Source organism: Chelonoidis abingdonii, chromosome 1 (genome assembly GCF_003597395.2).
Source record: "Chelonoidis abingdonii isolate Lonesome George chromosome 1, CheloAbing_2.0, whole genome shotgun sequence".
Lineage (NCBI taxonomy): Eukaryota > Metazoa > Chordata > Testudines > Testudinidae > Chelonoidis > Chelonoidis abingdonii.
This window is the reverse complement of record NC_133769.1, coordinates 166,031,535-166,045,597: the sequence shown is the minus strand read 5'-3', so window position 1 is coordinate 166,045,597 and position 14,063 is coordinate 166,031,535. Positions and strand designations below refer to the sequence as shown.

Genomic DNA, 14,063 nt, shown 5'->3' with positions numbered 1-14,063 from the left:
TCATGACTGGCCAGGCTACGGTGTGACAGTTGTGTGTGTTTCTCCTTGATGCAAACCTGCCCCCTTTGTTGATTTTAATTTCCTGTAAGCCAACTACCTTCCCCCCTTCGAATAAAGTAACTATTGTTTTAAAACCGTGCATTCTTTCTTTATTAATTAAAAAACAAAATGAGATAACGGTCAAGGTAGCCTGGGTGGGGTGGGGGAGGAGGGAAGGACAAGGCCACATTGCTTATTGTAGCCACACTAAAAATCAAACTGTTTGAATGGCAGCCTTCTGTTGCTTGAGCCATCCTCTGGAGTGGAGTGGCTGGGTGCCCAGAGCCTCCCTCCCGTGTTCTTGGGCGTCAGGGTGAGGAGGCTATGGAACATGGGGAGGAGGGTAGGGAGTGGATGCAGCAGGGGTCTGTGCTCTTGTTGGCTTTCCTGCAGCTCCATCAGACACTTCATCATGTCCGTTTGCACCCCTAACAGATGCTTCATCATGTCCAATTGCATCCCCATTAGCTTCAGCATCATGTCCTGCCTCCGCTCTTTGCGCTCACTTAATTCATTTCTGGCCTCTGCCACTGAATGCCTCCATGCATTAAACTGTGCCCTATCAGTGCGGGAGGACTGAATGAGCTTGGAAAACATGTCATCGCAAGTGTGGTTTTTTTGCCTTCTAATCTGCAAAAACCTCAGGGATGGAGATGATAGGGGGAGCATAGAAACATTCTACGCTCTACGATTCTGGGGGGACTGCCTGGTCACCTGTGCTGCTGAGTGTTGCTGAGTTCACCACACTGACCAAATAGGAAATGAAATTCAAAAGTTTCTGGGACTTTTCCTGTGTAACTGGCTAGTGCATCGGAGCTCAAAGTGCTGTCCAGAGTGGTCACAATGGAGCACTCTGGGATAGCTCCAAGAGGCCAAAACTATCGATTTGCGTCCGCACTATCCCAAATTCGACCCAGCAAAGTCAATTTTACTCCTCGTCGGGGAGGAGTACAGAAGTCGATTTTAAGAGCCCTTTAGGTTGATGGAACAGGGTTGGTTGTGTGGACGCAGTCATTTTTAAATCGACCTGACATGGCTAAATTTGACTTAACCCCGTAGTATGGACCAGGCCTCAGAAATGTTGACCTTTAAGAGGCAGTATTGAGGCAACCTTAACTGTAGTGACAGCATTGCACCTCTATAATTTAGCAGCTTAAAGTGATGTAGAATGTGAATACCTGATTGGTGAAGGTAGCATCTTGCGAGAAATGTATTATACCAGTGCTCAGTGATCTGCGCTGGTTGCTGGTTCAGTTCCAGGTAGAGTGTGTGGAGTTGGTGGTGTTTTATGAAGCCCTAAACATTCTGGTGCCTGCCAACTAGAAAGACCGTCTTTCTCCTTGGGCAGTTACTGCTATGGTTGCAATCATTGGTTGGAGCTATCAGCAAGGCATTCTTTGTGAGGGCCACATGACTTCCAAATTCACTCCCCTTCCTTGGTCTGAAACAGGCTAAACCCATTGACCTTTAGGGCATGCAACAAGGCTTGTCTGTTTTCCCAGCCATGTAGGGAGGGTAGACTTTGGGTCTGAGGTGAAATGAGGTTTTGGTTTGTTTATTTTGTTAAGGTTTTAAGTGGATGGAGGTAGTTCCTTGTATTACGCAATGTTGTCTATGATTTTAATTGATTTCAGGATGTCTAGCACTGTAGACAACCATCTTTTTAATTATTCAAAAATCTAAATAAATAAATAGTAATATCAGGCTAATTCCTGTCTCTAACTTCACTGGCGTCAGCGAGGTACACCAGAAATGAACATCGCTTACAGTCCTTGGACCTGTCTCCAAATTTGTAATAGGTAGAACATTTTAAAATAACACTGAATTAATGAATGCTTTTTCTGTTGCTTTAATACTGATTTATGTGTGTTTGTGTTTTGAAGAAATTGGTTTAATTATTTTAATCTAACATACAGAAAAATCAGTTCTTAATGCATGTCAAAAAGCTCTTCTACTTCTGATATTTTACTTTCTTTGATTTTCCTTTCACTTAAAAAAAAGATAAAGTATTTATATTATTATTTTAACCCTGCATTATGCTCAAGGAACTTTGTGAAAACCTTTGAATCATGTGGATTTTGACAAGGCTTTAGCTTCACATCTGTTGAAAGTTATGCTATGTAATGGTACACAGGTTTTCATATACTAGCATGAGGTAATTAATCTGGGTGCATCACTTCCTGGAACTTGTCTTTATGCCTCAATGGTATAATTAGTAGACCTATCCCATGGGGGTGTTGTATAGAATGACAGTGCTAAAGTTGTGTTTGTGGTGGGTCTCACTCATTCACCTACAAACACTAGATACCCATGAAAAAGGTCAAATGAATAGAGATCTGGCATCCATTTCACAACTTGCAAGACATAGTCTCAGGCATATGTAATATATAACCCATTGCCAGAAAACCGAAAGGAAATGATTGCATTTGAGTACAATTCAATCTACAACAATAGTTTAGTGTGCATGAAATTAAAAACTGCTGGTTACACATGTAGAATAAATAAGTCAAAAGTGTTTACTTTAGCTGTAACATTTTATATAGACAGTGTCATGCTTCTTAGAATACCTAAGAAGATGAATTTGTTTAAAATGAAAATATGAATTGTGGCAACTGTTGTAGGATGGTGGATTCTCCAGTGTAAGAGATACAGTGTAGTATTTTTATACCATATAAAGTGTCTCTTGAATATGTCAAAATTAAAGACAATAAACCTGATCTTACATTTACATGTATAGTACCTTTTTGTCTAAATGGATTCCAAATGGCTTTGCAAGCTGTATTGAATAACTGTGTCAGTATAGTCTGATAGTCAATCACTTCACCTGTTACTTAAATACAGATACTAACTAATAGTGCACAACTATATAAAACATTTCTATAACTTTGCTGGAATTGAATATTGTTTCATACTATAATGTGTGTGATACTTTGTAAAATAATTGCCTTTATCATTTTTGAATTTAATTATAAATATGCTGAGTGTAGTTAAATGTATTTAGGCAACTGGATATTTCTTCTTGGACTTCTATAGCTTATATTATCTGCTACTTAATCTAAATGTTAGAAAGCGTTGTGCTTTGCTGATTTTATTGCAACTCTCGTCTTCTACTGTATTTCCTGACACAACTGGTATGTTTCCACCCTCAAGGAAGCAAAGGAGGTATAAGGACTGTCAGTCAGAGTGGATGTCTATCGCATTCCTTGCTGTTTTTTCCCTTCACTCTTTCAGTATGGAAGTATGGAATGCGCATCTGTGCCTTCCTGCTCTTTCCTCCCCACTACCCTCACCTTCGCATCAGATCCCCTTCATATGAGAGGAAAATAAAGAAAAAGGCTTTTTTAAGACTGTAAGCTCTTCTAGACTAGAACGTCTTTTTCAGCCTTGTACATCCCTGAGTACATTGTAGATATGAAGTAAAATATTGTAGCAATAGGGAATGGGAAAAAGGAGAAATGAAATATGAAGATAAGATGTAAAATGGGGAGGGAGGACGGTCAGGAGAAAAAGACGCCCATGCTGCCAAACCGTCAGTCAAATCCCAGACACTTAGGTTTTAGAGGCGCAAAGTAGTAATCCTTCTTTATGCTTAATCTTATGTTTTGCCTGCAGTGGCCTGTAAACAAGCCCCATAGCTCTTGTGCTGCAGTTGTGCAGGTGCCGCCCTTCTAAATAGTAATAACTGCAGCTGCATGGCTCATTACTGCCTTCAGCATTGGGCCTGCATCCAGTCTCCATACAGACAACTTTCAGCAGAGATCTTGTGGTGACAGAATGGACTGTACCTGGGGTGGATAAAAATCAATGATTTAAAACAAAAAAATTGATTTTTTTATTTAAATCGGATTTTTTGATAAAATGCTTTTTGAGGGGAAAAAACCTATCTAAAGATAGTTTTAAATAAGATACATTATAGCTCAAAGCTATCTCATCATGGAATAGGGATTATAAATTCTAATTCTATAGTATGAAAAAATGCCTTCATGTAATGGTTAAGAAAAGTTTTGTAAATGAGTTCCAATTGTTCATGGATTAGAGACCCAATCTTATGGGGTTTCAGGGGCTTTTGTATAGATTATTGTGGTTAATCTTTCTATCTACCCAATGGGACTCAGTGCTCAGTCTACAACAGGGTTCTCAAACTCAAATCACCACGAGCTCCGCATGAGAACTAGTACATTGGCCCAAGGGTGGCATCACTGAAACCTTCCATGAGGCCCCGCCCCTTCTTCACCTCATCCCACCCCTTTCCCACCCCACTTCCAACCTCTTCACCAAAGTTCCCGCCCCAACTGCACCCCCTCCCTGCCCCTATTCCAACCCCTTCCCCAAATCCCGGCCCTGGCCCCACCTCTTCTCCGCCTCCTTCCCCCTCCGTCCTGGAAAGTCCTAAACCTGCCAAACAGCTGTTTGGTGGTGGGAAAGCGCTGAGAGATAGGCAGAGGAGTGGGGACGCAGCGCACTGTGTGGGAGAGGAGGGGAGTTTGGTGGGTCACAGGAAATAACTCTGGGGGGAGGGGCAGAGGGGAACTTGGCAGGCTGCAGGAAGGAACTTCCGGGGGGTTGGGTAGGAGATGGGGCATGGGAGCTTGGCAGGCCACAGGATGTGTCCTGCGGGCTGCGTGTTTGAGACCCCTGGTCTAGAAGATACTATCAGAGATGCTTAGTTTTGCAGTTCTCAAACTAGATTTATGTCTCCAGAGATAACATGCTTGTTAACAGCAAAAATGTTTTAAAATAAATAATGTATAGAGGTGAGAAATAACAGACCTATTGTCCCTCTGCAAATTTGTGTACACAGAGTCAATCCCTTACCTCTCTCTAAAAGTGCAAAGTTTCAAAAAGTTCAATTAATAGAATGTTGGGGGCGGAATAGATTTGGACAAGAAGTCTGGAGATAAATGTGAGAAGGGAGGGACAGGCAGTAGAAACAAAACTGAAACTGTTTGAGCAGCATATTCCAGAAGTCTTCGGGTCTTTCTGAGTGTAGCCTTCATTGATTTGAGATCTACCATACCAGTCTCTCACTAGAAGGGAAAACTTATAATGGCAACAGGCCATAAAAGAGACCCAGTTTGGGAATAAGAACCACTGAAGAAATATATGTTTGCTGATGATATTTTAAAGAAAGTCACACCAGTGAACTGGTGGAAGTCACTTAAGCACTTGGATTCAGAGACTGTTGAAGTTAGGGTGACCAGATGTCCCGATTTTACAAGGACAGTCCTGATATTTGGGGCTTTTTCTTATATAGGTTCCTATTACCCCCCACTCCCGTCCTGATTTTTCACACTTGCTATGTGGTCACCCTGGTTGAAGTGATAATCTCACTTTTAACAGCAGTAGCTTCTTCTGACGGTGTAGAAAGAATATTTTCTTCCTTTGGACTAATTCATTCCAAATTGAGAAATCATTTGGGACATGAAAAACCAGGAAAGCTTGTTTTTCTTTTCCAGATTATGAACAAACAGGAAAATGAAGGTGAAGACGACTGAATTAGCTGCAGAAGCCAGTATTATAAGTTTCTCATGTTGACCTGGCTGACATAGTCAATTTAATGTTTTTTAAATATTTCATTTAACTATTTTAGTTAAAAACAATTTTAACAAAAACAAACCTGACTTTTAAAAACTTGAATCTTTAACTAAATTTAAAAAATCAATTCGTTTGTTTTATTAAAACATTATATGTTTACTGTTGAAGAAAAAAATTCAGAATACATAATGTTGTTGTTTTAGTTAAATAAAACAATTTAAATGTCTGTCTGGTGATGTTCTCCTCCTAATTCAGCATGGCATGAAAATCCTCCAAATATTAGTGATTGACCTGTTGAATTGGAGATAGTTCACCTCCCAGTGACTTCATAAATATCTACTTCGATTACCTTTGGTAAATGAAATAACCAAACAATCATTCATTTTCTGATATAGCTGTAAAACTAATCTGAAGTTTTCAAAATAAATCACTTTAAAATGTATAGTTTGTACTTTCTAAAAATGAAACCTACATCTATCTCTGAGTTGTGAAGAGTATGTATTAAGGTTATAACAACCAACAAGAAGGCACTTTTATGTAGAAATGCATGAATAAATCGAGTCTTCCTGACTAGCGATTTAAATCAATTTGATTTAAATCAAATCCACCCCCTAACTCTACCTATTCTGAAGGCTCCTGTAGAAAAAACAGCACCCTTCCTCTGCAGGCATAAGACAACGACTTACTCCCTGCCATTAGTCTGTAGGATTCATGCCAATCTGTGCTTAATTTGTGCCAGGGCTTGCTGGGGCTGAGCCCCGGCATCTTTAGGCTTGGCAGTTCATAGCCCTGGCGCCTCTGGGCTTACCGCATCAGTTATGAAAGTAAAAAAAAAAAAAAAGTGCTTGAGCCCTGGCACCAAATTGCTTGCATGCCGGCACCTCTTTCATGACAAATGCCAATTCATTCCTATTTGGCCAGGGCACATACAGGTTATATTTTGTGCTTGTATCTGGGAAAGACGTTTCCAGTTATTATCCATTGTCCCCGCCCTGTTGCCCAGTGGCCCCTATAGTCTTCACAAAACTCTGCTTGTTTTTTTGGCTGGTAAGAATTGCAAAGAGCAATGTGTTATACAGTGGGCTGTGTTTTAAAAAATAAGGAAAGAAAGAACAGCATTTACTCCGGGGTCTACAACCTTTCAGAATTGGTGTGCCAAGTCTTCATTTATTCACTCTAATTTAAGGTTTTGCGTGCCAGTAATACATTTTAACATTTTAGACGGTCTCTTTCTATAAGTCTATAATATATAACTAAACTGTTGTTGTATGTAAAGTAAATAAGGTTTTTAAAATGTTTAAGATGATTCATTTAAAATTAAATTAAAATGCAGAGTCCCCCCCTGCCCCAGACCAGTGGCCAGGACCCAGGCAGTGTGAGTGCCACTGAAAATCAGCTTGCGTGCCGCCTTTGGCACACGAGCCATAGGTTGCCTAACCCTGATTTACTCATTGCAATAGTTAAATTTATTGCAGCATTTACAATAATTCCTGTTCCTTTATTAATTTTATTATGTTTTTAATAAGTAAAATAAGTTTAATATAAAATTGGCACATGTGACTATGAATGAATAAAGGTAATGAAAGTATTAATTTTTCCTCCTGCCACTAACAAACTAGCAGCAGTTAAAAAAACCAAAAAGCAAAACAACTCTGGAAAAATAAATTCATCGTGTGTCTGCAGATACTTAGAGTAAATCTCAGAAAGGGGATGTTAACCATCAAGATGCAATTTGGAAACCATTTTGTATATCTTAATGAGAGAAAGCTATGGAGTGGCTGTCATAGGATGGCAACAAGAAAGGAGATTTTAAAAATAACAACAGCAAAAAACTAAAGATTTTAGCAGCCAATGTCTCGTTAAAAGTCCATCCAACATGGGTTTCCACATCTAGAGAGCTAGCGTTAGTCTTCTTGCAAGTCTAAACTTCTGATGGTGGCAATTTATAAATAGTCTTGTTGCCATCCCATGAAATCAGTCAAACTACTCCTATGATGATTAAAGTTAAACATATGCTTAAGTGCTTTGTTGGCTCAGGGCCAGCGTGCTCAGCATTTTGCAGGATCAAACCATAAGCTCTGTTTGCTTGCAAAAGAAAAGCAATGTCTGAGGAAACTACCTCAGTGGAAAGATGGAGCCTGTTTTTTTTTTTTATAATTTTTTGATAAATAAGTGTTTCATCACCAAGAATGTCACTGAAAACTCATCATTTCAGCTCTTGGCTCTTGTGCAGGTTGAAATAGGAGACAGTTGCTTTCTGCTGAGATTGGAAGATGATAAAAGGCACACAGTGATAAGTCAGAGCTGCAGCTGACTGATAGTTCCTCTAGTCTCACAACCATTTCAGTGACAATTTCTAGTGCTCCAGCATGATTGGAGTCTGTTCTAAAAGATCCAAGTATTATTTTGGATGTATAATTCTGTATTATTCAGAATCCCATTTGGCTTTCATGCACGCTACCCTTCCAAAGTTAAACCTTCTTCCTGTAGTTTAATTATTTCGTGAGACAAAGTTAGTGAAACAAAAGTTCTGGATTTTGCTTTGAAATGGAAATAATAATATTAGAAATGTTACATAACTTTCCACATTTAAAGGCGAAGGCTGCCTCTTACCTATGTGGAAAATTTGTTAAACCGCATTGATGAAAAACTAGCTGCTTTTTAAAAAATAGAATAAAAAATAAAGCCCAAAATCACTGGCATTGCTTTTCATGTGAAGCTTTTCACATAACTTTGCTTGTTCACAAGCCGAATGCAAAATTCGGGAAATCAGAATACTGGTGATTGGTAATGTTTTGAAGTGGAGTTTTGAAGTGGGAAAAAATGTTGTTTTGTGTGTGTGTGCGTGTGTGTGTTTCAAACATCAAGCTGTAGAACATAACATTAAGGGAGCTTCGCCTTAATTTATTTGAGATTTCCCCCCCCATACTATGTGAGGCAATTGCTTAGAGATCTTGATGGCAACATCACTTGGCAAACATTTTGGACTGTGCTCAACATGTGACATCACACTCCTTTAGGGTTTTCCACATAAAATGAGTTCTCCAAAGAAAACAAAGAAATTGGGATTTAATCTGAAATCTAGTAATACATCCTCTAAGGTGTTGTTAATCACCTCAATAATTCCCTCCTCCTCCCTTGACAGATATTACTAAATGCTACAGATAATAGTAGTAAACCTTTTACAGTCTTTTTATTATTATTATAATTATTAATAATAATAATATTTATTATTCCTAAAGGTTCTTAATCCTACATTTACCCCCTCCCCCTTTTTTTTTTAACAAGGATTGTGTAGTTTAGCTTGCTGTCTGTGCACACTCCCACTGATTTGGGTATAGCTGATGACAGTTTGTTTCATTTAGTATCTTGGGTTATTGTGCCCAGGTCCTTGGAAGTGAATTTCTCTTGATTTTTGAGAGAGGTGTGCGTGTTTGGGAAGAAGAGTGTAAACCAAAACATTGTACGTTTTGTGTGTTGGCTCTTGATATATCAACATTTTACAATATGTTGGTTGGAGAGAAAGCCCACTGTCTCTCTCCTGGGGACCCTGTTCTTTCTTCCTTGCCTCCTGTGTCCATGTCCCTCTACATCTGTTTATATTTATCTATGAATAAGAGAATTTTTCTTCTGTTATGTGTATAACATTTATTTGTAATCGCAGTTCCATACATATGGCTTTGTCCTTGGTAGAGAGCCTGGATGCTGTCTGTGATAGACCTGAATGAGAGAGGTGCAGCAGCAGGAAGGGTGAAAGTAGCGAACAGTGCCAAAATACATGAAACATGATGTTATACAGGCGAAGCAGAGGAAGAATTATCTATGCATCATGTGAGTTTAGAATAGGCTTGACGTTCTCACACCCAAACATTTCCATCTGGAAGCTGTTCCTAAGCAAACGGAAATAGGAACGATATTCTCATATATTCTGGAGTAGCTGTCCAGGGAATAGGATATGTTCCTCAATTATTTTTTCCTGTACCTTTTGGGAATATGTTTAGGTTAATTGCTGTTTCAAAGAGGCGAGACATTTTAAAAGTTATTTTTTAAAGACAGTAAATGACATCAAACTCTTTTAATCCTTCCTTTGTGAGAGTCAGGGCAAAATCTTCATACTGTGCTTATGCAGGATGTTTGTGGCAATTCAGGGTTGCATTTTAGAAAGAGAGGTTTTTTTTGATACCATTGCAGATCTGAAAGTGTTTAAGGGCTTTCTCCTAATTTTCAAAACTCTTAATAATTTCCTCTCTGCCTTTTTCAACCCTGTCTCTGTTCCTTTCAGTCTGTCCATATCTCTTCTGGATACTTCCTTTGTCTCCTTCCCCCACTCCAGACTGCATGCCTGCTTTTGAATTCATACTATCCCTGACACTGACCTCCTTCAAAAACTTTGAAAGATTCACCAGTTCTATGCTGCATATAGCTTATAATGTGCTCACACTTTTCTGTGATTTGTAGTATAATGTCCTTGTTATAATGTTAAACTGTAAGTTGCTTGGGATGAGAATCTGTTAACTTATTGGCACACTTCACCTGCTGTACAGAGTTGTGTACATTGGTGGTTTGTATATACATTATTTTCAAAGCATTTTGGTTTGGAGATATTTTCTGGTCTTAGACTTAATGCAGAACAAGAAAGTAGAAAGCTACTTAGAAGTCATTTTCGAATTAAGTAACATTTTGTTATCAAATGTAAAGCAACCTTACCTTTCTCGTTCTTGTTCCAGTAAATTTGTAAATTCATCACTTTTTTCCATATACTCTATATGCTTCCTTTTCTCATCCTCTAGCTCGTACAGAATCTGTCTATGTGATTTTTCTGTCATTAAAAGCTGCTCCAGCATTCGTTTGTGAGTTTCTTTCTGTTTCTTAACAAGTTTGTCAAGCTGCAAAAGAAACAAAAACTCTTGCAGTGCTGTAAAATTTTTACTTGCTTCAGTATTTATTTGTTCACCCCAAATTATGCTAAATTCTTGCTTAGTCATCAATATTATCTTTAGAGAGACATTTTAAAGTACTACAGGCCCAAAGTTTAACCTAATAGAAAATAGTATTCGTAACCTGATGGCCAAAATCTTTGGAATCTACTTGAAAAGCATTATTTAACTCCCCTTCGTTGTTGAGAAATTGCAAAATAAATTAAGATTTTATTCTGTGAGACTCTCAACTATGTTGTGTTCAACAACTAGCTTCTTAGCAGCTATTAACATTTACTGTTCCCAGAGCTGTGCTCATATTGTTGATAATTCGGCGGAGAAACAGATGTCTTGGCATAAGGTGCTCTCTGTTTTAGGTAGGAGCTGGGTTTTTTTTGTTAAGCAAAAATAGCCATCTTAATTTCAGCTTCAGTTTAAATATTACTAAGCACCAATACAATGTTTTCCACTGAACCCTTTACAAACAATAACTAATTATTTTTCACAACATCCTTGTGAGGTAGGTGCCTATATCAAAAAGTGACTTCTGTCACAGTCCTCTAGCAAATGTATGGTAAAGCCAGGACTGGAACTCCATTTCTGGCTCTGTCCTACATTCATTCCACTTAGCTGCACTTCCTCCTGGGTGTGGAATGTACAAAATTTGGTGTTTATCTTACAAAAAAAAAACTGATGGAAGAATGCTACTTTTAAACTATGAGAAGTTATTTTCATTATGTAACAGGATTGTTTGAAAGTAAAGTGTATGCTTTTTAGAAATATAAGCCTACATTTTTACAAGTAATTTGTGATTTGGCTTGCATCAATCTGTAAGTGCCCAACTTGAGACACCTTAAATGGGTATGACTTCCAGAGGGTAGGCATGCAGCACTTTCTGTAAATCAGGACTTTTTTAAGGTGTCTTATTCTTAAACCTCAGTAGTCACTTTTTAAAAATTTAGGCCACATATTTTAATTTTCCTAAACAGCTTAAAAATTTATTGCCATTGGCATAACTAGAATGTTATTTTATTAAGCGATACTTTATTAAGCTGAATGTTGTTTCTCAAAAATACCTGTGAATGCTTGATAGCTTTTAAAATTCAGTTCCCCTAAAAATGTGCAGGAATATGTGTGCAAAACTGGGAATAAAGGGTTGGATTTTGCACTTGTGAGCCATTGATCTCGTTAGTGAAGGTATGAGGAGGGATTGTTCAGCAACCAGAGAAACTAGGAGGAATTATGAATCTTTGTCCCATTGTTACTTCACCTCCTTCTTCCCAGAAGGTTGTCATTGTTCTTGTATTGACTCAATCATGTTAATTTCCTTTTTTTGGACAGGTAAGTCTGTGGTATAAGGCTAGGATCTTCTTTTAACCACATTCAATTTTAGTAGGTCATGACTGTTTTTTAGTATTTTACTCTATTAACAGGAAAAAAATTCAGAAATCGTCAATGTCGGTAAAGCAAGCCCAGTTCTAGCTTTCAGTTGCTTCATCTTTCTGCATCTTTTCCCCATAAGGCACTTCATTGGCCCATAGAAATGCTAGAGGCCTCAGATTCTCCATGCCACCACTCATTACAAAAAATTTAATACCAAAGAGTATTATGGGTCATTGTCAGTTCAAGGTTCTCCCAAGATGAGAGATGATGGAAAATGGAAGGACTATACCTCTACCCTTTTGTCTAGAGTATAATATGAGTTCCTTGGATGAGCGAATGTTCTTTGTTCTTCTCCTGTGGGTCCCAGTATCTTCCCTAGTACCTGATCCAGATTCTTTGTAAGCTTTCTGCAAGCTGTCTTTCCTCCTCTTTAATCGTTGTTGACTTATTTGGTGATGCTGACAGTGACAAAATCAGAAGCATTTATTTATTAATATAGTATTTGTGTATTTGCCGACCCAAGCAATAGCGTTCTTAGTGGCCAAGTGGAGCTTCTGGCTTTTGGTTAGTGGAGACTCCGTGACAATGTGTATCATTGTTTAATCTGCATGGCAGCTGCAGCTTGTTTCAAAGACCTCGATGGTGCTGATTGGCTGCACAGAGGCTTTACTCCGTCCGGAATCGGTTCAGAAAGAGCCCCTGATGACATGGCAGGTCGAAGCTGAGCAGACGAGCAGTAGGATCTGTGATGAGGAACTGATTGGGGGTTGATCTTAAAGCACCAGTCTTCCTGCCACAGGGACTCCGCTGTCATGTCCTGGCTTGGCAGCCTCAATCACAGTGGGTGTCATGAGGAAAGGTGTGTGGCTTCTGGGCTAAAAGGGTCATTTAACAAGGGCAAGTGTGGGTTCTGAAGCAGCTCCCCCCGATGTAAGGGGGAGCAACGTGGCTCAGAACTGGAAGCCATGGCAGATGAGTTAGTCAGAGAGTTCCTGTGATGATACACATTGTTGAGCTGAGTTGCATATCAAGTTTGGCGTGTGCCGACCCACTCCTTACTGATGCACAGTACTCTGCTATTGAGTATGAGATGGCAAGGACTGAGGTCCTTAGGGTTGAAGCATCTATTCCCCAAAAAGAGCCTGCTAATTTGCTGAGAAGGTTGTTGCATGTCTTGACCTTTTCTCAGGTGGCTATTGTATGTCAGTGTTTGGTTGAGGGTCACACTCTCGACATGCAGGGTATGCTTCATGCTTCAGCCTCTGGCCATTCATTATGATGTTTAGTTCTCTTTTAGCATTGGCATGGTGGAGGTGGAATGTGCTAGGGACAGTCTTGCTAGTGCTAGGCTGAAGGCGCCAGGTCTTGCAGTAGTCGAACAGTTTTATAGCATCATCACTCAGGGTCTTCTCGAGCTCGGAGAAAGTCTCAGCCTGTAGCCTGCAGCAAATGTTGTCGGCATAAATGAACTTCCATGACTGGGTGGATGATAGATCGTTGATGTATAGCTGGAACATGATTGGCGCTAAAACAGACCCCTGGGATAACCCATTCATCTGTTTTTTCCAAGCACTTGTTTTCTCACCTGCATGCACTCTGGACCATCTGTCTCAGAGTAGCAGTTCGATGGCATCAGTAACCCTTGGAGGGAGGACTCTTGATAGTTCAACAAGTAAACCCGTGTGCCACACCATGTGATATGTTGCAGTGAGGTCAAGGAAAATAGTGCCTGTTTTCAAGGTTTCTTTGAAAACCGTTTTGAATGAATGTGGTTAGGGAAGTACTTGGTCACATGTGCTTCGACCTTATCGAAAGCCTGCTTGCTTGCCATTCAAGGTGTTTTGTACCTCTGGTGGTGGTTGCTGTAAAATTAGATGCTCTAGAACCTTGAGCCACATAGAAAGCAGCACGTACAGTGATGTCTGAGTTTTACTAGGTGGTGGTTTTGGGAGGCCAATGACTTTTGACATGTGCCAGATTTTTGTCCATCTTTCTTCATTGCTTCAAAAATGTGTATATGATTCCAATAGGGTGGAAATTGCTATCTTAGGCCTGGTCTACACTACAACGCTCTTTATAGCGATATAAAGAGCACTTTATATCGATTTCTGCACTCCTCCCAGACAAGAGGAGTAGCGCTAAAATCGATATAAACATATCGGATTAGGGTTAGTGTGGACGGAAATCGAC

General features: G+C 39.4%; 2 protein-coding genes across 4 annotated transcripts in view; one reads left to right on the top strand and one right to left on the bottom strand.

Annotated features, from left to right (window-relative positions):
- The window catches only part of CMSS1 (cms1 ribosomal small subunit homolog), a 372,753-nt gene that overhangs the window by 105,339 nt on the left and 253,351 nt on the right, over positions 1–14,063 (top strand). The window lies entirely within an intron of this gene.
- Positions 1–14,063, bottom strand: part of FILIP1L (filamin A interacting protein 1 like) — a 126,140-nt gene that overhangs the window by 98,952 nt on the left and 13,125 nt on the right. For both annotated transcript variants that reach the window (XR_012657021.1, XM_032776663.2), the window contains exon 3: positions 10,282–10,460. Coding sequence is in view for 1 of the 2 variants with exons in the window: in XM_032776663.2 (XP_032632554.2) it covers positions 10,282–10,460 (179 nt within the window). In the remaining variant the exon portion in view is untranslated. The remainder of the gene's footprint in view (positions 1–10,281; positions 10,461–14,063) is intronic.